A 25,965-nucleotide genomic window follows, 5' to 3' on the forward strand; every position below is an offset into this window, starting at 1 on the left:
ATACATTAACGAATAAATACAGGAGCACCTTTGCGCAGATCGATTATGGATGTTCAAAAATTCTGGAAAGCTTCCCCCAAATAAAATTCCGGAAAGAGACTAAATATATCTGCGTTTTTCAGGTTTTTGATAATATTTTCAAATTTAATTGTTTCAATATAAATTTTGTGTTTTCATGATAGGTTTTCGTATACTCAAAATACTCAAAATGTTATTTGGATTAACCTAGATTTCAAATACTCAAAATCCTCCGCAAAATCTAATTCATGAACCTAAACTGATTTTTGTGAGAGTTTTCGTACATTTGATCGTTCTTAGTCCCATTTATTGTGGTTTGTCTACAAGTATAATCTGGTGTTTGGATCAGTGATGTTGGAATCCTTGATTGGATTTCAAGAAATTGTAGGTTTATGGTGTACTGCCTTGTATACTAGATCATCTGGTGTATAATCTTGTTTTCATGTCCCACTCCCCATAAACACGTCTGACTTCATTAACCTTAACTACCAATTGATTAATAAAATTCTGGAAAGAGACTAAATATATCTGCGTTTTTCAGGCTTTTGATAATATTTTCAAATTTAATTGTTTCGGTTTCTCCGGACTTACAGTCTTACATACACATCTATTAACTGAAAAGAGTAAAATAAAAATTCCACATTCTTGATTAAAAAGAAAGAGAACATTAAACTCCAACATAGAAACAACAAGAGAGAATACCATGTCTACATTGATGTCTCTGTTACAAGACCTGGTGTGCACATACCGTGCCAGACCAAAGCATTCAGTTGGTTTTGAGTACAAGAGTTTGGTGTATCTGTAAATCAATTCTTGGAACAATTGCACTAGCCATGGAGGAACCAAGAATTTAAGGCCTTGGATTCAAATTCTTCTTCTCCCTTCTCATTTCTTATATCCTATACAAGAAAAAATTACACCAGCCACACACAACTATACCCTTAAAATTGTATGTGCCCAAACTACATGCATGATCGTAACACATGAAACTTAACAAGCAGAACAAAACACAGATCAACTCATACTTTATGTTATACCATTTATTGATGTGAAACTTGTGTCTCCATTTGAATTAATGTCACCTTTAAAACGAAGTGTAAGTGTGTAATATAGGTGTAACGGAAGTGTATTAGAGTACCCAGAATCTCTAGATGACTAGACAACGTCATGCCTCGTGACAAAGAATCGCCATAGTACCATAAATGTTAATCCCAGCAAAGAAGACAAACAAAACCATGCATGCAATGAAAACGATTTCTCGCTCGAATTTTCTGACCCTTGTGCCAATCAGTTGCCTTTCTCTTTGCGGACCCTGGTCAGGCACTTTGTTAGCTTCTTGATACCAAGCTTCGTATTCCCACTCAAGCCGGTGTAGGCATTTCGTATACTGTTTCCCAATCACAAACAAAGTGATCAGATTCAGAATAGCAGCGGTTAGGGATAGCAAGAGAGGGATTAAACGAAAATGGCACTTGATGGAAGAAGAGCCACTGAATATTGCTGTGAAAATCACTCCTTGGAACACAAAATAGTAGTTTGCTAGCTGGAAAACGTTTGTTTCCAGCTTATGGATTCGCTCCTCCAGCTTCTCAATTCTTTCTTCCAAAATCTCTCTGTTTCCTTTGGCTGTCGCCATATATAATTAGTTAGCTAGGAAAGAAACAGGAAGGAGAAGGGAAGACTTCAATTTTTTTCTTTGGGGCTGAATCAAGTTTTTATGCCAACAACAATGGTGGTGCCCTCTTTTACAGGCCTAGAAGCTGAAGTTTGTGCTCTATCAACAATCCTGACCTGAATAGTTTTGTTGGGAACACAAGTCTTGGGCACTAATGCACCTCACCAAGTACTGCCGCCCGCAGGCCGCACCGTTGTCCCAAACCCCTTCCCCTGCTGCTGCAAACAAATTGCTTGATGGGAATTGAGAGTTATCACTCCCAAAACAAGCTGTGGCTGTAGACAAAATTCACAACCCAAAAATGTTACCATCTTCTAATATTGCCATTGTTGTTAATCCCAATGAATTGTTAGGAGTAGAAAAATTGTGGAATTGATTAGGATTACTAGCTAGCACTTACGGGTGTATGGAGGGTTGTATTGCCTTGCAGTGCCAACATCAGCTGAAGAAGGATGGAAGAGGTGGGCAGATGAAAGAAGGTAGAGGAATAGGAGGAGAAGTTGAGATTTTGAAATCCTAATTAATCTGCAAAAGTCAGTGGTTGGTTCATAGACGACAGTAGTATCATTGAGCTGTGAGTTACATGCAAGGCGGGTTAAAGGGTTTATGTAACATATAGACGTGCAGGGTCCACAAAGAGATTTCAGGGAAGGGAAGCAACTTGTTGGTGCGTTGATAGATAGGGACTCAAGGATAGCAGACAAGCAAAAGACCGTGCACACATGGAAAATTATTAGTGAAAAAAGAAGATGACGTAGAATCCAGCATCACTGGAAACTTGTTGCAAAAGACCGTGAGTTTAGATGACGTAGAGTCCAGCATCACTGGAAACTTGTTGAGGTATAAGGCTTGGTCAATGCAAGGGCCGCCGGCTTTTAATTTGACTCGGTTTCAGCTGCTACAGCTGGCTAGCTGGAAATTTACATTTCATAATAAGCTTTTAATTGAAGGTCCTTTTTTTAAAAGAAAAGAAAAAAGAAAAAAAAATAAGGATAGGGCATAAAAAACAACAAATTCCAAAGATCAAATCGTTTGCTTTTTGTTTTTCTATAATTACAATTCAGGAGACAATGAATTTTTTATAAGTAGAGTTGAACTCCATCCTAAGATGTAGTAAACAATTGAGGAGGAAAATATGAGCTAAATTATGAGGAAAGAAATATAAGCTTGTTATGTTATTCGAATGTCAAGGGCCCGATATTCAAATTAACCTAATGATTCAATGCCAAATTAATTGATTGAATCCGTAATTGTTCAGTTGATTAATACCAGTGGCGACTAGCGTGATTGGTTTCATGTTAGGGAAACGTATGATCTAATTTAAACAAACCCTCGTAGCATGTTTGTTGGTTAGGGTTGGACTTTTCTAATTATTAATGCAATTGAGAAATTAAATCCTACGGTCGTACTTATGGTTGTTTCTTGGTTAGAGAAATAGTCAACGGTCATACCTTGGCTATCGATAAAGTAAGGAAAAGTTAGTTATCAGAACTTGTTGATGGCTATAACCAATCTAGTAATGAGTTATTGAATTATCTTTGCATCGATGATCAGTTGAATGGACCGTGTCTGAAAAGTTGCACCTTTGGCTAGAGTCGTATTGATTCTTGATTAATTCCTATTTATTTCTATTTTGTTGTTTTATTAGTTGGTTAATTAGTTTATGTATTCCAAAAATCCCCCATCTCTAGACTCTAAAAGAAATAAGTTATCTCCAATCCCTGTGAATTCGACCCTACTCACTGCTATATACAAAATTTGTATTTTTCTTGAGTAGGTAATTATTATTGCACAGGCTCGACACCTGTCAATTTGGTGAATTTTGGACGCTTAATTTTGGTGCCAAGCCAGTGAAATTTCAACATCTTTTTTTAGAAGTAAATTGAGTTCTATGCTCTTTCACAGAACTAAATTCATCTATGATTGAATCACTGCTAAATCTCTTCCATCTTGTTTCGGAGTTTTGTCTTGATTATTTTCATAATTGAAAATGCTCGCTCTGTAGTTGCAGTTGATACAGGAAGAGTAAAAACAAGTCTCTAATCAAACTGTCAATAAGAGGATATATCACTGATTTTCTTATTTTCACCAAGCCTTGATATAACTCATGAATACCAGATAATTCTTGCAATTCAGGATGATTTGGAATGTCGAGCTCAAAATGTTGAAGTTATATTCTTAGACTTACTAGTTTTTGCTCTATAAAATCATTCAGATAGAACTTCTCTGCAAATTTACAAATATCATCAATTTTGAACAGTATAAATTCATTTTTAGGATCTAAAGCAGTGCTCAAAACAAGCAATTCTACGGTATGATCATTAAACTTGCTATGTAACTCTTACAATTGATAATCAATTATTGCAAGAAATATATCCACTCGACAATAATGCTCCACACTAATCTCATCATGTAATATATATCAACTCTCATAATATAAACTAAAATTGTAAAATTTTAGGGAGGGCCAATTTTATTTTACATACATATTTATATATTATAGGGAGAACTGCACAAATAGTCCCTCACATATTGCAAATGTGAAAATTTAGTCCCTCAGATCGAAAATGATCAATTTTAGTCCTTATCAAATAAAAAAGGATCAATTTGAGTCCTTTTTCACTTTTCCGACTGATTTTTACCCGGAATATCTCACGCGCACATCACGTGGCCAACTTTTCAAGGGTAAAAATGCCAAACCACTTATCTGTTGACCAAAACCAAAATGTAAAGGACCAAAACCACTTTTCTGGTTCTGATTGAACTAGTTGAAATCAGAAGGAATTTCCGCTACAAGAGTAGAAAACTATCACTTTATTACAACTCTAGATAGAGATCATCATATTGCATTAAGAACATACAAAGATTTCCCCATCAGAACACGATATACTATGCTACACCAAGTTTGGAATATTCAAGAATGTATAATAATGCTATATCATTTACTAGTCACTGCTTCTTCACTAGCAGAGGCCCAACATTGTCTCCAGTAGCCTTATTGTGCTTCACATGGCTTCCATCGCATAAAGGGAAAGTTCCAGACCGCCAACACCAGCTCCAACAAGTCAACCAATTCGTCACCGCTCAAAAGAATGTTTACTTTTACTGTGTCATCAAAAACCCCTGGCTATGGCCTGAATTCGCACTTAACATAATTAAATGTTAGGCATTCACGATAAAATTGACTTCTATCAGTGTTTTAGGCTTAATGCCTAGAGGGTAGTATCTGAATACAAAGGCCTGTTAAGTTCATATTTGACTTTGAGCAAAGAATGAATCTACAAGGCTTCCAGACAGATTAATTCCCAAAACAAGGGAAAAAGAAAAGACATTTCCCTTCCATGATCCAACAAGGTAATCAGAAAAGTTGGAAGTGATCAAGTACGCAAGAGATGGTAAATTAAAAACCTGCAGTAAGCAGTGAGAGGCTTGTTCAGTTCGGCGATAACAACAGAGTCCACCACTTTGTCTTCGGTCTTCCTGATACCTGGGTTTATGGCTTCAGCCCTCACCACCACCGTTCTCCTCGACTTCTCTGAAGCAGAAAATGGAGGCCTGCCGTATGAGAATCCAACAGGAGCTACGCTTGTACTAACCATGGACGCCATAGCTACGCAGAGCTTTTCTTCTTCTTCCTTATCTCAATTTTAGTCCTTACCAAAATGCCAAACCACTTATCTGGGGTCCTTGGATGGTTGCCTTTGCTTGTTTCCTAAAGAATTTCCTCTTCCTTCTTCTCTTGCTTCTTTTAGTGCGGGGATTTGGGTAATGAAGGACTACGGAATAGAGGATTCTTGGACTCAGTCAAGTCTTCGAGCATCAAGAATTTTGAGAAGTATTCGCCCTTTACATTTTGGTTTTGGTCAATAGATAAGTGGTTTGGCATTTTTACCCTTGAAAAGTTGGCCACGCAGTGTGCGCGTGAGATATTTCGGGCAAAAATCAGTCGGAAAAGTGAAAAGGGACTCAAATTGATCCTTTTTTATTTGAAAAGAACTAAAATTGATCATTTTCGATCTGAGGGACTAAATTTTCACATTTGCAATATGTGAGGGATTATTTGTGCAGTTCTCCCTATATTATAAACTAAAATTGTAAAATTTTAGGGGGGGCCATGGCCCCCTCTGCCCCCTTGACTCCATCATTGGTTCTTTCCAACACAGCTTTTGGTACCATTGCCAATCCGGGAGCTACTTTCATCAACATAGAATTTCAACAGTGAGTATCCAACTGCACAATAATGATTGAAATGTTTCATTTTCATTTGTGCTTTCTATTTTTTTTTTTTATGTGTCGAATGCAAACTTCAGATAATGGTCGTTTGGTTTTCCATGGCCAAGTCAAGATTTTTATCCTTTTAGGAGTTCAAGAAATGAGAATATATATTATTGGAAAGTTGAATTTAGTGAGGGCATAATTGAGGATTCTATTCTTTGTAAGGGAAATTTAGATAATTGCAAGACATTGGGGTTAGCTATCCGTCCTATGCACACTTGCACATGCATCTGCCGTTCTTAGTTAATATGGCAAATGAAATAGGACAATACGAAGAATTAGTATTTCTTTCACTGTTCGTGAAAAAAAATAATTTTTTTTTTAGCTAGCAGACGCAAATGCATAATTAACCTCTTTGTCACTATAAAATTTTTTCTAAATATGTGACATGCATTTACACCCGATCGTATAAAAAAAAATGTTTACACTGCCATGCTAATCCCTTATGTTTTTCTATTAGTTTAGTAAACTGAAATGAAGAGCATGATATTATTGACCTATTAACTCTTCTAGATGATTGTGTCTTCCACTTTTCACTCACTTGTCATTAATACTTACAGCCGATCATGCATAGAGGAAGTGATTAATTACTACTTATTTAGATATGGTGCATATATATCTCATCATCATCCACACCGTTGTTATCTTCAACTTTATGTTAATAAAGCATAATATCTTCTTGTGATTAAAACCAAAGAACTTCATATAAAATCGCCATTTTCTTTTAAAATTTGGAATTGAACTTTATTGCAATATTGTATTTCAGTGGATTAGAAAATTATCTGTGCGTGTATATATATTAAAGAAGACTATGAAAATGAGCAATATGAGAAATGGTAGATACGAAAAAAGTATGGTTAGATGTTGACAGAAGTCTCTTTCTTCGCCTGCAGGGTGCAAATAGGATTGGAGACTCATTCAACAGAACAGAATATAGCAGGAAACTGATATGTTTTCTTTCTCTTTTTTCAAGTTTATTACTTTTCGTCCCCATAGTTGTAATTAAGGGGACTAGTTATATTATATGTATTTTGCAGACTCGTTATTGGCAAGGGGTATCTTCCATGGCCTTTATCCTCTGAGTTCTGAATCATACAAAGCATTAAAAGCAATGAAATTAGATAAACAGTTGTGTTACGTCATTATTAAATTCTAGAAAGAAAATGATTTTGGAAGAACTAATTCCAGGAAAATTCAGAAGTGGACCACAGGAATGGTTAATTTGGTGGGAGATTCATTAAAACCGTGATTGTACTATTTCAAGTAATCTAGCTGACTTTGGAGTCATATGAACGAAGTCTGGATTTGTTGGGCTATACACGTTTTGGCTTAGTTTGCAATTGACTGCACGCACGGCATAGAGGAAAAGGGAGAAACATGGTGGATTAGGATTCCAAACCTTCTTTTTCCTTGGGATTATTTCAACTTTGCATCTCCAAGCTTATATCACTTTTTCACTTTGCACCCTAAACTTCAATTTCAAACACTTTGCACCCTATATTCTTAACAAATCCTGAATTATTTTCCAATGATGAAAATGAAGCAATTTGGTAGTTACATATTCACAGAAAAGTTTTTTTTTTCATCCCAGAATTAGATTTAATGACACTTTTTTTATCCAAAAAGTTCACCCCGGTACATGTGGTAACAAATTTGGGAGAGGGGCTTCAACTCTGAATTTTATCATGCAAAAGAAATCACTATGAGAATCACATGCTCCTTTAACACATTTGGCGTCATAGCGTACGTAATTACCAACTTCCTTCCCAGAAGTTAAATAGGACCAACATTTACCTCCCCCTGAGTTATTTGCTTGTCTTGTGGTGCAAAGAGGAGTTTTCAGGCTTATAAGTGGTCTTTGGTACGTTGCAAATTTCTTCTGCATGCTGATTGTGATATAAGTGATTTTGTCATATGCCAAATTGCTGATGGTCAGCCTGAAAATTTTGACATTTTTTTTTTAATGGGAAATTGAAATCGGGATGGGATAAAGACGGCAACTGACTAGTGACTACTAATTATTTACGCCACTTTTCAAGAAGAACCCATTTTGTGGCGGTTGACAAGAAGAACCCATTCTAGCAGCGCTGTGTGGAAAAAATGGGTTGGTAAATTCATGTTCAGGCTGGAAATTTCCATTCAAACCAAAGACCAAAAGAGTCTGTCCAGATTCGTTATGGATCGAAAACACAAATTTGCGTATCAGAACATTCCATCGAATTTTCTGAAAACAACCTTTGGCCTGTTTAGAAGGTGAGTTTTTTGAATGTTTGTTTAAAATTTTACTGTAGTTTATCGTAGAAGTTTTTAAAAAAATTTGTGAAATGTTCTTAGTTAATTAACAATCTTGATAAATAGATATATAGATAGATAGACTAGAAGATATTCAGAATTTAAACAAACGTCTATTTCTTCTAAAGATAGATCCCTCTTCTTTCCTTCTCTCTCTCTCTCTCTCTATATATATACACACTAGTATATGCATCGTTCATTTTCTAAAGTCTGAAGTCTGAACTAATTGTGTGTTGCCTGTATTACTTTACTTGCTTGGTGTGCACGAGAGTGAGAGTGAGCGTAAGCGTAACTGCATCCATGTGGCCGCTAGTGTGTGGCAAGGACCAAAATTATCGGATTTGTTTGGATTGTAAGTTATTTGGAATATTTTTACTGTAGCACTTTTTGTGACGTGATGTATGTGAGATAAAAAAGTAATTAGAAAGATAAAAAAATGTATTAAAAATTGTAATGATGATGTAAGCAAATAAAATTAAGGAAATAATGCTCGATCCAAACAAACCGGCCTTTCTCGACAACTCAAACTCCAATTTACAAATCAGCAGGTTCGGATCCTACCAGCTGCAGAATTAGGATATTCGTTTGGTCACTTAACAAGGCGTGATCCCACCGGTGTCGAGCCGTTGAATTTCCTTGGCTGTGGAGGAGCGAGCGTATCCAATCACTGCGAGAGGGACTGTCACAGTTACATACCCCAATCAATAACATCACCATTAAAGTTAAACCCACTATTCTTAAAAGATTGGAATGCTAAAATGAGCACCACATCAAGTTAATTAAAACAAGATGACATTCAAGTAAGCAATAAAAGCATCAAGTATTGCTAAAACCTTATAAATTTATTATTAAAAATTCAAATACATAGATAAATCTTTGAGTTTTAACTTCTACTAACCTTAGACTTCAAAAATTTGAGACCAAATCTGAACCCAGACGAGAGTTGAGAGTGCTCTCTTCTTTCTCCTAACAAGTTGTTCTAAGTTGATTGTCTTTTTGATAATTTTTCAAGTTGTTGCTTCCTCTATTTTTGCTCCCTATTTTTAGTTTTTTTACTTCTTCGATGGTTTCTAACATTTTGTGTGCATCGTATTTTTTTTATTTAGCTACTCTTATTAAAATTTCTTTTCTTTATTTTAGTGGTACTCCCCATAAAAATTATGTTTCGCTTAATGAACTTTAAGAACAGTTGAGAAGCACCTTGACTTGGTAGAAAATTATTTATCTAAATTGACTCTTAATTATTTATTGCATTATGAAATTTTTGATGCTTTGATATTGACTCTACTGTATTTCTTTTCAACATAAGTAGATAACGTCCCACCAGCATTCAGCCAAAACTTTCGTCGTCCTCTCACGTGCCCGGCATGTGGATTGGAAGTATCATGTTGTTCGCGCATCGCGCGTCAGCTTCCCATCTGGTTTCGCCAGCCAGTGTCCCATGTGACCGTCCGTCCTTCTTTCTGTGCGTCTGCTGCATTTGCTTTCTTCCCGCTCCCTTCTCTCTCCAACTGCATTTACTTCTCCCCACAATGTTGCTCTGCCACTTACCCGCATGCTCTGGAGCCTGCTGCAACATTTTGTTGAGCTCTGGTATTCGGTTCTCCCAAGCCCATAGCCTTCTTACCGGCCAAGGAGCTGCCACCTTCGCTGTCGGCTGCATCGGTACAGATCTTGTGCCGTTCGTTGGCCTCTCCTCCTCTTTTGTTGTAAGCTCTCTTCTTTGTCTTTTATTTTCCTTTCCAGTGAGGTCCGATCCTCTCTTCAAGTTTCCTCTGTTCATTTTTTTTCCCTGGCATTCCTATTTTTTTCCCTTGTCCGGTGACGTGCAGCTTTCTGTTTTTTTGCTCGGTCACTGTCTTCTTTCCGCCCAAGGAGATGCCATCTTCGCTGTTGGTTGCAGCTGTCCGGATCTTCTTCCATTCGTTTGGATCTCTTCCTCTTCCTTCGTTGTAATCTGTCCAGTCAGCTTCAGTCCTTGCTACAAGTTTCCTTCTTTCTTCTTTTTTTTTTTTTGCCTGGAATTCGTATGTTTTGACGCCATCATCGCCGACCTTCAGTCCCAGCTTCAGTCCCTCGATGCCTCCCTTTCCAACGCTTCCGACAAACTCACCCTTGCTGACCAAGAAAAGATCCGATTCTTATAACCAACCCGACCAAGTGAGCACTAATAAAAAAAAAAGGAAAGCCTGCCAGTCTATATTTTTACAATGAAAGAGAAATCCATGACCCGTATCAGTTTTCCTATGCCTCGCTCTCCCTTTTTTTCTTTTTTTGTCAATTTAATCTATATCTCAAGAAAGACATGGAAAATTAAGTTCATGCTTCTGAATATCATTGATAAGCTCTCTGTGTTCGTAGAAAATTCAGCCCAACTCTTTGTGCCCGTTTGTCTAACCTCCTTTCCTTGCTTAAGCAGGTCACTCATCATGAATATGAAGTCGAAACAGCAAATGGAAGAACAATTACAAAAAAAGGAAAACCAAAAGTACTGTAATGTTTGCGGTATGTAATTTTGATTTCTGATCAGTATGCATTGTCGTAGGGGAACGATTCTTTATGTGTATATTTCTTGGTTATGTGTAATTGTCTCTATTACTACAGGACCCAGGCAGACATAAAAAACTAGAGACACCAAAAGCTGTTACACCTAGAGCTGTTACTAAGGTAATTAAACAATGAACTAGGATAAATTTTCCTTCTCAGTGTCATCATGCTGGTTGTTTTAGCTTTTGATCTTTTGTGGAGTGTCAGTCATGTCTCACCCAACAAGAAGTAGGATTTTTGCCTATTTTTGATGAATGGGGTGTACTAGACAGACAATAATCGTGGTCACAAAATTCTCTTACCTTGAAATGGTGTTACTCTTATTCATATCATTTAGGATTAAGTTGTGATTACTAATAGATTAATGCAATGAAACAGAGCAATTGGTTAACCTGAGCAAGGTAAAGTAGAAACAAGGAGAAATTTAACTGTATGTGATGAAGTTTGTCTCTGTACACTGCAAGATGCCTTGTGATTACGGTCACATATAATTTTATGTTATGTGTGCTAACATTTGTGATTGGAATTTCATGATAGGGAACAAAGGGACAAGTTCATACAAATTCATCTAATATAGGTGATCTGTTTTCAGAAGGATCTCTGAATCCTTATGCAGATGATCCCTATGCATTTGATTAGAGGTATCCTCGTTTCATGTTAGTTCTATTTGAATTGCAGTACTTTAATTAATGTGCAGTTGACCTTTCCTGTATTGGGTTAATAGTTCACGTACTCGGGTGCAAGATTTACTCCATAAACTAGACAATTATTTTTATTTTTTTTGCTACTGGAAATGGAATGGGACAGCTTTTGATTGTTAAACATTTTCCTTTTTATTAAGTATGAAGTGTTTGGGTCGACTGTGAAGAAGCCAGTGCAAAAAAAAAAAAAGGATTTGTCTACAAAAAAGGTTGCTTCTACCCACTGATTATTCTATAAGATTTATTGCATGCATTGTTTTCTATGTCCTGAGCTACATTAGACGAGGAAACTTTTTTAAACGTTTAGCTTGTTCAATATTGATCAGGTATAATGCTATAAGATCATTTTGGTAAATCTGCAGTCTGGCATGAATACTAAATGTTCAGTTGTTCTTGATACTGCTAAGGAGCTGTTTCTCTTAGTTAAGTTGTTTGTAGTATCAAATCACTGCTGCATCTGGATTTTGGCAGGAACTGTATCATGCAATAGAAGGCTTTGCAAATGGAGGATGAAACTTTTTAATTCTAGACATTTTAGCACACAAAAAATGTACATTGCAACTGTAATAATGTTCCTTCATTGATAAACAAGAATTAAATGTTTGCATGTGTCTGAAATGCGAAATTGCCTGTTTTCGTGGCTCCAAAACTCTTATCTGGAAGTTTGATTGCTATAATAACACAGAGCTCTTGTTAAAGATGTATGGCCAATATTGCATTCCCCTCTGCATCTTGATTTTTTGTGAAAAGAAATTATGTTGATTTTTCGTGTCACTTTTGTTTGTGCCTCCAATCTTTTACCCCAACGGTATCGTGCCACGTGAGAAAACTAAAATCAATTGAGGGTGTCTTGTCAACATATAAGACTATTTGTATACCTTGGTTGAGGTCAGGGAATGTATGATTTCCCTAGGTGCATCGTGGATTTGTTATTAGTTATTAGTTTTTAAAAACTCTATGTATTCCTTGGTTTCCTTTTTTTTGGTGGTTAATGTTATTTTTGTTATAGAGCATGGATCTGGCTCACTTTTCATGATGATACTGGGTGTGTAAATGTTATTGCATTAGGTGTCGAAGCTGAGAAGCTGATTGGTGTTAGCGCGCTTGACATGTTTGAGGCTGCTGACGATGAGGTTATGTGTTGCTCTATTCTCATGCATAGATACCTGAACTTGGAGATTGTTTAACTATGTAGCCAGGTCATTTGGATTTGTCATTAATGAACTTTCTTTTATGCAATTTAAATGGTCTGATTTGTGTACATGGATTCTTGAATTGCCACTTTATTTCGATTCAACCTTTTTGCAGACCTTTAAGTTGTACCATCGTGTGGCTTGTCGAATTGAACTGACCAGGCTCCTATGCTATTTTAAGCGTTCATCCGATGTGATCAACAAAGTGACATGCACTAAATACGCTGTTGTTGCTTGCTACCCAGTTTAGAGAGGTTGTTTTTGGATGCTTATTTCTTGTGCTATCTTGTCAGCTCGTGAACTTCTTTGAGCTTGTAGTGGCGTCGGTATTAGTTTTGAGGCTTATATGCTATTGATACTAATAGCATTTAGTGGTTCTGTTCTTTTTAAAAAATTTTCTTTGGGATGCTTTGTTATGCTGCCAGCTCAGAGCCTTTCTTCTTGGGCTGAGTTCTTAGGCAGCAGTAGTATTTGGAATAGTGATATGTAGACTATAGACCACATGTTTGTTACTTAGACGATTCATTCACTGGACAATTGCTAAACTTTGTTTTGTTTCTGCGTTTCTAAAGCCTAGATCTTTGTATAGTTCTTTAGCCTTTGGAGTTTTAAGCAACAAACATTCCTTCTGTCCTAGCTGTTACTTTTGTTATTCCAACTTATTACATCTAATAAAGTCAATGTCCTTTTTATTTTCAAAATTATATACCTGCTACATATGTTTTATGGGCATCCATAATAAATTATCACCGCGCAGGGCGCGATTCATGCCTCCTAGTCTTTAGAATGGGGCGAAGATCCAAACTTACTATGCAACCATATGGATTTTTCAAAAGTCAATTGACCCTACTTGGAGCGACATAGGTCCGCCAGTGTCTATCACAATTGCTTGTTTTTATTTCTTTGTGTTGCCCATTCCCGGTTCTTTCTTTGGTGATGCGTACTGAGGTCGATCATACATAAAATGGTTGATATGTGGTTTTGATCGTTGTTTTATCCCGTGGTTTCATTCAACCGTCCAAGATTGGATTGGTCCTACAATCTATGGACTTTCACCCATCAAGCGAATTGGATTTCGTTTCCTTAATTTATGGACTTTAACCCACGAAGAGAATTGGATTTCATATCCTCCAAAAGCCTACACTGAATATTGTCCTTGAATATTTGTAGCAAACAGTGGTGGTGGATATGTGAGGCTGGGTTAAAGCCCAGCACAGCTTCATTTAGGCATGTCCAATGTTGAAAGGGCTATCTTAAGCAACAAGTGCGGGCGCCAATAGGGTTCTTTGCCCCTCAGCCCTCGTCACCTGCCTAAGGACTCGCAACTGTGGAACCGACTTTTCCTAGTAGCAGTACTATTTTTAAGGTGTCCGCTCAGTTTCTGTGTTTCTGCTGCATCTCCCGTTTTCCAATTCCATCACGGAGTTGAGTTTTAGTATGCACACGTTGCAAGCCTCTCCGAACTCCAAACTGCAAAGCTTCTCATAAGTCATATCTCTCTCTCTCTCTCTCACCCACAAAACACACAAATAACGACGCGTCATCAAATTTGACGTCCTTCTTCTTCTTCTTCTTCTGTCGAGCATTCATCAATCAGATCCCAGGCCAACTTCCTGTGTTTCTTCCACTGCTTTCTGATTCAAGCACTACTACCCATCCATCGAGGGCTTTCTGTTCTAGACGTGGTCCTTTTTTCTTTTTCCTCAACGATCACTACTATCTCCGGTAAGCTGATGAAAGTTTCGGGGATAAAGTCCCCCCTTTTTTTTCTTTCTTTTTTGGCTCTTTTTGATTATTTTGGTACGGAGAAGGAGCATCATTGTCGTAGGGCAGGCATGCGTTGGAAGATTCATTGTGTCGGGTTTTTTTTTTTTTTTTTTAACATTTATGAAATATGTAAAAAGATTAACGCTGCGTGCAAGACTGAATAGGGATCACTCGTTGGAACCACAGTTTGTATTTGGAATAATTCTGCCCTTGTTTTTTTTTTTTTTCCTTTTAAACTTCCATTAACGAGTCTGTAAAACTCTACTGGAAAGTTATGCACGTAAATTAAAGGTTTCCTCATAGGAACTGAGCTGTTTCCCTTCGCAACCAGTCCTTTTCACTCGTGGGGAAAAATTGTCAAGTTTGCTCCTTTTCTGGAACGTGCTTCCCCCCAACGCCAACGCGTTTGGCGCTGGACGAAGGGAGCGCAGCACTAGACAATTAGAGACATACACGTACATTATCTTTGACGAAATTGATTGCGGTACTAATTGTGGCACCGCTTTTTATCTGCTTGTCACAGGTGGGGTCATTATCAGAGCAAACCAAATCAAAGTTCTCTAGTCTACTGCCCCCCTCTATTTCGAGATCGGATAAAGATCAAAAGGCCAGCTGGGCTTTAGTTTAGAGATTTGTGAAAAAGACTCACTTTTTTCACGCGATTCTTATTGTTTCCTACGTTGACCGACTTTGTGTATGACTAAGATACAGTAATATCACTCTCATCTCGCTTGAATTGAACCCCCTAGACTCCTTTGTTCCTTCCTGCCTGTAATTGGTGATCACAACAGTATGAGGAAGCTCCACATCAGTCCGGTTGGTGTGGACATTCCACACCAAGCATTCTCTCCCATCACTAATCCTTCTTTTGCTTCAGCTCCTTCAATGAAAGAGAGGAAAGCGGATCAGTCCCTTGCCTGCCAAAATTTTCTTTCCGGTTCCTTTATATCAAGAAAGTTCGACAAGTCTCTCAATTTCAACAAACGTGCTTCTATAGCTCACAGAATGAAAAGGTCTTGCAGTGCAAACTTGGATGAAGTCTTTGGGGATCACAGTGCAGAAGGGTTAGCTCAAGGCTTCAGTTCGGAAGATAGAGGACGAACGCTTTCTCAAAATTCGTCATGGCAGTCGCATATCGATTTCTTGGAGCCAACAACGCTTGGAATAATGCCAGAGCCACCCGATTGGCCAGAGAGGGATTTAATATTGTGGGCAGATATTGAACAAAGAGCTAAGAGCTTTGATCTTCCCCTATCGCTTAGGATGATTAAAAAGAAGCACCAAAGAGAAGAAGCGTTAAAAGGGGTGGGAGAATTGGCTAGTTCCTCGATCACAAAGGCCTTCTCCTCGACGGTATTTATCATAGTTGAGCTGCAGAGCTATGCATTACAGATGAGGGAAGCATTGTGCAATGAAGATTTAAAGGTGATAATTTCTAAAGTTCAGAGAGACATGCATTTATCATTCGTCTGGCTGTTTCAGCAAGTTTTTTCACCAACACCAGCCTTGATGGTCTGTATGATGAGCCTTTTAGCAGAATTTGGTGTATATTCAACATCACAGGCTTGTTTGTATGGATCATTATCTAGAACCACGGAAGAGTTGGGATCAATTCTACATGCTCAGAGCGATAATTTGTCAGTGGCTTCAACAAATTTTGATAATTATGGAGTTGGCTGGGAAGCTAATTCAGTAATAAATGGCAGAAACGAAGACTCAAGTTATATATCAACATCTAGAAAGCATTTAATGGCAGATCCTGAAGAACTTTTGCAGGTTGGCAATCAAGAATTCAGAAGTGCGGCAGAGGTGTCGCTGTGGAATTCTCTTCTGGATCAAGCAACGAGAATGCAACCAGGTCCAGGCGAGATGGTTCTTAATCACGATGTGTTGCAAAAGTTTGTATCTCCACTATCTGCGGAGATAGAACCTGATGACTACATGGAGTATCATAGGACTGATCTTACGTACCAGATGGGGTTGTCTCAGGATCCTGATAATCCACTTTTGCTCTGCAATTATGCACAATTTCTACGCCTTGTTGCTCATGATTATGACAGGTGATTTTCTCAAAACATATATTGCATCCGTTTGGTAGACACTATTGATTCTGCTGGAATTTGTTTTTGCTCATTAATATTTCTCGTTAAAATCACGAGCAAGTAGACTGTATTATTAGCTACTGTATTAACCAATTATGACTCATCATGCTATGCCATTACTAAAACCAAACATCACATCAGTTGCTAAAATTTTCTTTTTTTTTTTTTTTTTGCCGCTTCTTTTGGAGCCAGAAAGAACTTTTCATTTGTAAAGAAGATCAGCTATTAAAATTTTCTCTTCCTACTTAGGCCAAATATTTATTTCTATGCAGTAATGGACATAAACCACCTGCCTAGATCCATCTCATGCTTGTCATTGGTTTTAGTTTATAAAACAGCTATCTTATAGGTCTTTTATTTTTGTGTTACTTTGTTCTTTTGTCATGGCTCACATAAGACTGGTGATTATGAAGAAACAGTCCCTCTTTAGCCTAGGTCCAATTTACATTGAAGATTCATGTTGCATAAGATCCTTTTTTACCTCATGTTACGAAGTTTTAGCTCAGCCACGACTTTAAGGCCTGCGAGAGCAATGAATGTGAAAATTTGCCATGCTAAGCCTCGGAAAATGAAGTGTCTGACTTTCTCTTCATCGACTTTGACAGGGCAGAAGAGTGTTTTAAGCGAGCAATCCAGGTGGAGCCTCTGGATGCTGAATCCCTCAGCCGGTATGCCGACTTTTTGTGGATAGTTAGAAAGGACTTCTGGAGAGCAGAAGATACATATCTACAAGCCCTATCAATTGAGCCAGAGAATTCTTATCTTGCATCCAAATATGCCAATTTCCTATGGAACACTGGTGGCGAAGAAACTTGTTTTCCTCTTGATGCTTCTAACAGCAGCAGCAGCAGAGATTCAAATATGTAATTAAGTCGTTTCCTAGTGAGAATCAAGTGTACACAAACCTCAGAAGTTTCACAACACTCCCTGAGGATGACTATAAGTAATCGTTAAACAGCAGGACTGGATATAGTCAATATGATTAACAAGGAGGAGAAGAGAAGCTCAGCATCTAACAGTATTGAAGGGAGATATTCCCTTGGAAGTGTACTAGGGAGTTGATCTATGGCTGAGAGGTAGAGAGTTCCTTGTAATGCTGTGGCCTGTAGGAATAAACATTTGCTAATTATAATTGGATGGAGACACCCCAGACAGCCGCATGTGCAAAATCCTACAATGACCACTCTTTATTATTGCCAAAATTTTCAACTGAAGCAAATGCTCAAAAGTTTCTGAAAAATGAAAGATATGATGACATACAAAAGATTATAAAACAAAACTGCATTTAGACAAAAACTAGGCAAACAAAGCAGCATTTTACTGAGCCGATGTTGATACACTGTTTCAATTTAACTTTGTGGGGTTAAGATACAAGAAAACCCCTCCATAATTAATAAGGCAACTATACTGGGAAGATAATGTACTTCCCCTCTGGCTCTTTCACAAGGATGATTTCTGACCTAAGTCCTAAAAGAATGTTGCTAAACTAAAATTTTCCTTCTACATTTGGTAACCATGTGGAAAGTGGATACTATTACAAAAAGACGCTTACAACAATTGACTTAGGAAGATGATTATGTGGCAAAGAACCACACAAGATAGAAAATAAAAGGAACGAAGCCATCATCACTAACATTGCCAACTCCATCACCAAAACCAACTGCTTCGACTATCAACAGCTTTCACTGAAGTTGGTACTAAGGGCATGTGCCCATATTCAGCTACAAACCTATTAACACATTCTGTCCTCCTATTGCTGTGACCTCCCAAACTACTGATCCCTGTGGAACCAATCTCATATATCTTGCCTGGATTAACACGAGAAGACGAATATCAAGAAAAGTCTCTAAAGTAAATGATTTGAAAGTAATGTTCTTCAGTAGCAGAATGAAACTCAATAAATGACATTGCAAAGTCAACACATATTCTAAGTCAAACATGAAAAATGTAGTAAAAATCAAAATTGTTTAATTCGATAATTGACAAGATTGGTAATGTAAACAAAAACAAAGAAAATTAACAGGCTATGTGATGACAGCAAAAAATTCTGGCAGACCACTGTTTTCAACTAAGTATTAGAGTAACATCTCTACAAGATTTTTTTTTTTTTTTTTTTTGGTGCAGAGAACTTAACCTGTGCTAACTGCATTATCAGCGTTACTATGCATTATTGGCAACTCTTAAGTAGTGTGATCCTAAGCAGGTCACAGCACCCGTGATACAATTCTCCAAGGATAGGGATTTAGTTACCAGCCAGATACATCCATATTACATACAGAGGCAAACAGAGTCACAGAACAAGATACCTTATAGAAGTCTAGTAAGACTGAACCAAACTTGGTATTGTTGTTTACTAGAGTGATCTTTTGCAGCCTCAACCAGGACAAATGTTAATTTTCTGGTTGAAAGTCCGTGTGTTGATTGAACATGTGGGAGGGTGGAGGGGCATACCATGAGACGGACAAGGTAGAGCAATAAATTCGAAAAAGCAGGCTGAACTAGAAGATAAGACACGGATGAAAAGTTGCCTGACAAGCTTCACTTACCTCTTACCCATATTGGGGGAACACCAGTAGCATTTGCAACTAAGAAAGACATTGCGATGTCTTCACAATTCCTATTCATTCAATTGAATATAGTTAACTTTGGTAAACAACAGAGCAGCAGGAACAAAATAAGAGAGACAAACATCAGATGAAGCATGGAAGAAAATTTCTAGGATTGAATAAGAACCTGTTTGTGGTCACATATTCTCGAATCGATGCAGGCATTTGATAAGTATACAAACTAAGATACTTCTGGTGGAAAAAGGCCGCTTTCGAAAGAACCATACTGTATGTTCCCATCCACCAAACAGACCACCATCCTCCATAAGTGAATTGGTCAGAGTTGCCTTTCTGCATGACAACTTCATGCTTTAATAACAATACAAGTAATACTCAAAGATGCACCTGGTTTTTCTTCTTTCCCAAGCACCCCTCCCCCTCCTCCTCCCTGCCCCGTTTTAAAGGGGGGAAAAATAAATGCACCAAGTGCGTCAATCAGAATTGGAAAAATTTCCATGTTAGGATGAGTAAAGTAGTATTTTACCAATAAAAAAATAGCTACAAAACCACAAGATGAATGAAATATGTCCATTTTAAAAGACAGAATAAGTTTACTGACAAGAAAAGTTCAAGCAGTCACTAGTCAAAACCACATACTATGGATCAAAGAATTTATAGGAGTCATGATTTTAGAATGAAAACAACTGCAGTCTAAGATGCAGAATACGAGACATACTCCAGCTGCTCAAAGGCCCAAAAAATTTCAGACGAAACAATAAAAACATCTAATTCAGCTCCTAAACATAAGTGAAGTGTAATTACTAGAGCATCCCAAGCGCAGGTGACGCAAAGGGTTATTGACTGGCCAATTGATCACCAAGAGTCAAGTATTAAACAAACTTTGCAGCACAACAAAAATTAATATCAGATTCTGTGTAAATTTGATAGTTCCCCATTTAGTAGATAAGGTATTTAGAATTGTAGTTTTGGTACAAGATGTCATTTTGAGTAACCAAGAAGGACAAGTTCAATTACTTCAAAATATTTGCATGCTTGCAGAAGTTCTAGCAATATCAAAAACTTATCTTGTTTAGCTAAAATTCTTCAGTAACATAACAGGAGAAATCTTCTCCTATTCCAATAATATAGAACAACAATATAACTTCTTCGGTCCGAATTTATTTTCACTTCTTGGTATCAACTGAGACAATGTATTTGCTCCTTGAGGCAACTCTAATGAACCAAACCTTAATATTGTTGATAAAATTTTTAGTTTCATGGATTCAAAACATCCTTATTTGGGGATGGACGAAAAGTTTTCCTTCCAATTCCAGGTAACAAGGAACATGTAAAAGTTGATGATAGTTTTCGTCAACATGTTTATTCTACTTTGACAAACACTACTATGTTCGACGAGTTAAATTAGAACAATATTATCAAATACTACCATAGCAAAGGAGCACAAAAGGCAGGACATACAAAAAAGAGAAAGTTAGCCTTTTCCTCTCCAAAAATTTATATCAAGCATGTTCCATTTCCATATATATATATTCGTCTCTCTCTCCCTCTCTCTGTCATGCACAAACACACACAATCTACGATGTAGATATCTGCATACAGATCCGTCGTAATGTACAAAGTTACATTCACCGCTGCAGAATAAGCATAATTCTAGTTTCAAATGGTAGCCGGTTGTCAAAATAAAAAATAAAAAATAAAAAAAGGAGAAGACATACCGATCTGTCAACCCAATGCATACGTGGTACAAACCCCACCATTGTATCAGGTGCACTTTGCCAAATGCTAAAAGCCAATTCAACTGATGAGCATGGGAATATGACATCATCATCAATCGAAAATAGAGCATCTGTCTTCAAATTCTTGATCTCTTTGAACCTATTGTTCAAACTGTCTTCCCTATTGATGTCAAATTTCAGTTCAATTTGTTGACCATCTCTGGAGTTTGATTCTATGACATGGTTTAAATATTTAATAAGAGAAACGGAGGGAGGATCAGGCTCGCTCCAGACTATGTGTATAGAAGTAAGCCCAGGACATGATGCATAGTGAGAAATGGATTGTTTCAAGAGATCATTTCTCTTCCATGTATTAATCAACAAAGCATATCCTTTCCTGTAGGCATCATGAAACACAGCATTAGAACCAACCACAACTTATGGTAATCATGGCAAGAAAGCAAGAATAAACTGTGTAGGGGAAGCCAAGTAAGTCATAATGGACAAGCGATATGAATATGAATGTCAGCATATAATCACAACGAGTAATACTTTGACCAATGTCACAACTTATATTTAACTCAACCCTAATAAATTTGCTTCTGTTCTGCCAAATCCAGACAGAAGTATTTCTCAAACTCTAAGTTTGAAGTCTCTGTTGTTAATGAATATAGACCTAGCTCCCGCTCATACGGTTATACCAGCTACCTATGTTCTCTAGCACGTCTGATCTGATAACCAAAAAGAGCTTCTCAACATCTGAAAGAGCTCTTGGCTAGGTTCTCATTACTTTAAAGACATTACACGTGTATCCGGCGGGAGCTAGTTCTAATACTATATAAAATCCAGTGAAAGAATACCATTTTCTGTGTGTCGAAAAGCACGGAAATAATTGCACCAGCTGTTCTTAGTAAGATTAGACGACCAAAGAGCAAATTTGACCAAACTTTCAAAATCCCCAAGCAGCATAACTACAGAATTACAGTTGTTCATGTTTAAATGCCTATGCAAAGTGGCAAAGGATCTAAAAATGAACTGAGCGATGCAAACTAACTGCAGTATTATTAGAAGCCAGATCTCACTTAAGCAATGTAATCATTGAAATAACGCAAGCCGTCGTGCAAATGACAGTTAAATAGACACAGCCATTGCCGTCTCTATTTACATCTAGCACCACCGCAAAAGAATCAGCCATACAGAGCATTAATCATCTCCATATAGATTTTCAAATTCAGAGAGAGAGAGAGAAGCAAGCAATTATGACTTTATTCTGCCTTAGATTTATAGGCATAAGCAGCGAGAACGAATTAATACGTATGCAGAAATACTAAATTCCTAGAGTATTTACGACTAACATAAATTTGGAAACAACGCAAGAAATGAATGCTTATTTCTAGCAATAAATGACAATTATCAATAGAAAATTTATCTGAAGAAATGACTGCACGATTCTTCAGGCAGACCTTGGAAGGGAAGGATGACCGAGATGAGCCGTGTGGCTCTGTTTCCATCCCATAAACGACGCCGCACGGCTGGCGAACGCAATCACAACGAAGACGATACAACAAGATAGCAACAGCTTGATCTTAACAGATCCAATCGCCGAGATCGCTCCTTGCCGGAAGGTCCGACGGCTGAAAAGGCTGGACCTGGAAATCATAGCCGTCATGTTCGATAACACGAAAGTCGGGAATTTTGTTAATCCTCTCCAACTTGCCCTCGAGGGACTCGCCACCGATCCGAGTCCCGAAGGACACGAACTCAGCAGCGAGTCGACTCAGTGCTTGCCATTGTCTTCCTCATACATTCCACGAAAGTGACAAACACGGTGGGGGGGGGGGGTTTCAGGTGCGACGGACGGCAATGATGAGTGAGCTCGAGGGGTTCGTTGGTTCAGGCGTGGCGGTTGGACGGTGGTGATTTCGTCATTTTCACAACGAGGAGTACACGTGCATGTGTGGAACAGAATGGAGGATTTTCTTTTTATTTTATTTTATTTTATTTTGGCAGCAATGGAGGATTGTCTGAAACGCAGTTAGTTGTAGTGGGAAAAACGATCAGAAGCGGACACAGAGCGGACAAGCGGGGCGGGGGCCGGGGGAGGGAATATATTTGCCTTGTGCAGGTACTAATCACCGGGACTTTACAACCTTCTTCTCTGTTTAACAATGGGTGGGAGAATGGAGAATTTGCGTGTGGAGGGAGGAGTTGGTTTTAATCGTTGGATATTTTTGGGAAGTTATTTATCATTCCATATGCTTTGATTCCCCTTTTTAGCAGCATTTATCTGTTCCCTGATGTGGTGGTTATCTTATCTTTATGTGATTTCGGCTAAAATATTCACCGTCTAAAACTAATCATATTGCTTAAAAAACCAAAAAAAAAAAGGTCAAATTGTTTTTTTTTTTTCAATAAAAAGAGAAAGACATGTGGTTTTGTTTATATGATCTCTGTAGTAAAAAAAAAAAAAATAGGAATAATTATGCAGCATGCTAGATAGATTTTAATTACAAGTCTACAAATATATATATATATATATATATATATATATATTCCTATTCCTGAACAAAGAGAGCAATCATCAATGTTATGGTCTAGCAGTTGAAAGTAGATTACCTTCGGTCGCTCTTTCGAGTACTCCATGTTTGTTCTAATTGAGTGCGTGTATTTATTTCAGTTGCTGAAAAAAAAGTTGAAAGTAGAAACAAAGTGGGTAACCAACAAATAATAACTAGCACAAATACATAATACATACAAGCATTTGGATTGTCCATTTGGATTGGATTGGTCAAAACTGTGTTCCTCCAAGATTTTTTTTTTTTGGTGAAAAGCTATGCCTGCATTCAACATCTTCAACCTCATGTCTCAAACTTACCGCAAAACTAGCTATATTTCTTGCCATTCTACTCTTCGAAATCAACAAGATCAAGTAAGTTGTGAATGACAAAATCCTTCATGCTAGAAATCATATAGGTTTTGGTTAAAGAGTTCTTCCCGCCTCGTCTCATTATCAGAACACAAACAATTGAAGTATCAAATGATTCCAGAAAATGCCTGAATCATTAAACAAAGCCAATGAACATTCGGCTACAGAAGCATTTGTGCACTTCATCTCCTTTCACCTTGATATTATCAAGTTTTGATCTTGTATGGAGTATGGCAAGCTAGATATAGGGCATCTTTAGTAAGTACACCTACTTGGATTGCAGATCGCCATATTTGAACCGTTAGCTGAACTGATTGCGTACAAGTTTCTTCTTTTGTGACCATTTGCTTGAGGGCAAGAGCTTCGTGTATATTTACCAAAACAATCATAATCATAATAGTACTCTAAGAATTTAAAAAAAAAAAAAAAAAATCATCGTGAATGAGGCACGTCGAGCACCGTTAGCAGTGGGACCCGCACGCCGGACCTTTGGATTCAAGTCCCCACTTTCTTGACGCTTTCCCCAACTTCGAAGTTCGAATTGAGGATGGCCAGAGTTGAGTTGCATTCATTTATATTCTCAAGTGAATCTAACAGATCCAACCTGGCGTTATCTCAGCGCATTCAAATAGCAGAAGATGATCAAAGATTCTTGTCGTATAAATGCGACTTAACGAATCACTCTTTTTTTTTTTTCTTTCTGACATTTTTTTATAAAAATAAGAATTTACGTAAATAAACCTAATTGTCACAGTAATTTCAAAAGTCGATAACTTTTGAAATTTTGTGAGAGACTTATCTACTCAAATCCTTTCTCCCCAATATTAATGTGGGATAGAAAATTTCACAGGGTGCCCTGCTGCTAAGGACTCAACGAATCACTCGAGAAATGAACTAAAAAAGGTTTTAGAAGTTAAAAGGCATTCTTAGGAGCCTACAAAGACGTAAAACTCCTTTCAAAAGGTCACTCGTCGGAATCAATAGAGTTGAAAATTGAAATGCCTCTTTCACTTTAATGCTTATTAATAGTATGTTAGGGCTGTAGATGGCTTAAGCCATGTCATGACGCATGTTTTGTTTTGTTTGGTGTAGATGCTTCTGGTAAGTAAGATAATCAAAATTGAAACAATTTATTGTTCAATTATCAGCCTAAAGAGGAGCGAAATTGTACGATGACGTGTATGCTTCTAATGGTATCTTATATAAGTACGGACTAATTATTTTTCTTAGTACGGAATAATTATTGGTTGGACGGTTTAGGGCTTTCGGCGGAGCCTTGGAACGCGCACACACCATTATCTGGGCACATAGCCAACTAGCCAGGCGTGTTAGTTAATTACATCATAAAACTGCATCGGCCTAGTAATTGGTGGAGGGTTAATCAGCAACTGAAGTTGACGTCGCCATATTTAGTAGCAAGAGTTTTTATATATGATCGACAAAGTGCACGAATCGTGACCAATCATCTAGATTTGGCCAGCGCAGAAAATCTAATAGCACATTGACTCCATGAATGAGGGGAAAAAAGAAGAGTTTTAGAATCGAATTATTGAGACTGGAGAAGTTGTTATATTTAGTTGGGAGTGACTTTTTTTTTTTTTTTTTTTTTGGTGTTGATTAGCAGGGATTGCTGACCTGTGACCCAGTCCGAACCGGCCACTGTCGTTCACAGCCTGATTTACTCCATCGTGTGTGACCACATAATACAGCAAACAAAACTCTGCCCTCCCAACCCAAAAGAAATCCTCCACCCCCTAAGCCCTGCAGAGGGTTGGTCTGTGTTCCTTGCCGACATTGAACTCTGAGGTTCTGTTCTGATACCAGAGATTTGACTTCAGCTTGGAAAATGAAGGACTATGTCCTCTTAATTACGACTACGCGAGTCATTTTACTGGGTCCAGGCCAACAAGCACGAGCAAAATGTGACGGGCAACGGGAGGAAGAGGACCGTTAATGTCAACAACTACTTCACGTTCGATGCCCAGACCGAAAGAATATATAGATCATAATTCATGCTTTATATTGTTCGATTCCAGAAAAAGACTCCATACTTTCTTCTAGGTTGAGCCTACGCAAAATACTTGTCTAGGTTGAACCCGAACAGGATGCTAGCTGCTTGAATTGCAAAATTCCCTAAGAAGCAGAAGAAAAGAAAGTCACGTCTCCTACAACAATCCATAGCCGTCC

At 37.7% G+C, this 25,965-nt stretch overlaps 3 protein-coding genes across 7 annotated transcripts; 2 read left to right on the plus strand and 1 right to left on the minus strand.

The window, feature by feature from the left end:
• Positions 1–9,625: 9,625 nt before the first annotated feature.
• Positions 9,626–13,402, plus strand: LOC113726598 (uncharacterized). Of its 5 annotated transcripts, none has more exons than XR_011838841.1 (6): positions 9,626–9,969; positions 10,865–10,927; positions 11,345–11,448; positions 11,649–11,717; positions 12,577–12,707; positions 12,817–13,402. XR_011838841.1 is itself a non-coding variant. In XM_072073838.1 (6 exons), exons 4-6 carry the CDS (start codon positions 11,418–11,420, stop codon positions 12,949–12,951), a joined length of 231 nt encoding a protein of 76 aa, XP_071929939.1. In that variant the 5' UTR covers positions 9,689–9,969; positions 10,680–10,765; positions 10,865–10,927; positions 11,345–11,417; the 3' UTR covers positions 12,952–13,402. The 5 variants fall into 5 exon arrangements, 3 of the variants coding, with proteins under 3 accessions (XP_071929941.1, XP_071929940.1, XP_071929939.1); XM_072073838.1 differs by lacking the exon at positions 11,649–11,717 and adding an exon at positions 10,680–10,765 and having other exon boundaries at positions 9,689–9,969; positions 12,577–12,641; XR_011838840.1 differs by having other exon boundaries at positions 11,649–12,707.
• A 562-nt stretch (positions 13,403–13,964) lies between these two features.
• On the plus strand, positions 13,965–17,724 carry LOC113730384 (uncharacterized). The gene is made up of 3 exons (XM_027255032.2): positions 13,965–14,426; positions 14,992–16,528; positions 17,176–17,724. Exons 2-3 carry the CDS (start codon positions 15,261–15,263, stop codon positions 17,435–17,437), a joined length of 1,530 nt encoding a protein of 509 aa, XP_027110833.2. The 5' UTR covers positions 13,965–14,426; positions 14,992–15,260; the 3' UTR covers positions 17,438–17,724.
• A 338-nt stretch (positions 17,725–18,062) lies between these two features.
• Positions 18,063–22,932, minus strand: LOC113730386 (glycosylinositol phosphorylceramide mannosyl transferase 1-like). Its single transcript, XM_027255034.2, has 5 exons — positions 22,316–22,932; positions 20,853–21,249; positions 19,304–19,467; positions 19,117–19,187; positions 18,063–18,378 (listed from the first exon to the last, which is right to left on the minus strand). Exons 1-5 carry the CDS (start codon positions 22,519–22,521, stop codon positions 18,218–18,220), a joined length of 999 nt encoding a protein of 332 aa, XP_027110835.1. The 5' UTR covers positions 22,522–22,932; the 3' UTR covers positions 18,063–18,217.
• Positions 22,933–25,965: the final 3,033 nt, after the last annotated feature.

This window comes from Coffea arabica, chromosome 2c (assembly GCF_036785885.1).
Source record: "Coffea arabica cultivar ET-39 chromosome 2c, Coffea Arabica ET-39 HiFi, whole genome shotgun sequence".
Lineage (NCBI taxonomy): Eukaryota > Viridiplantae > Streptophyta > Magnoliopsida > Gentianales > Rubiaceae > Coffea > Coffea arabica.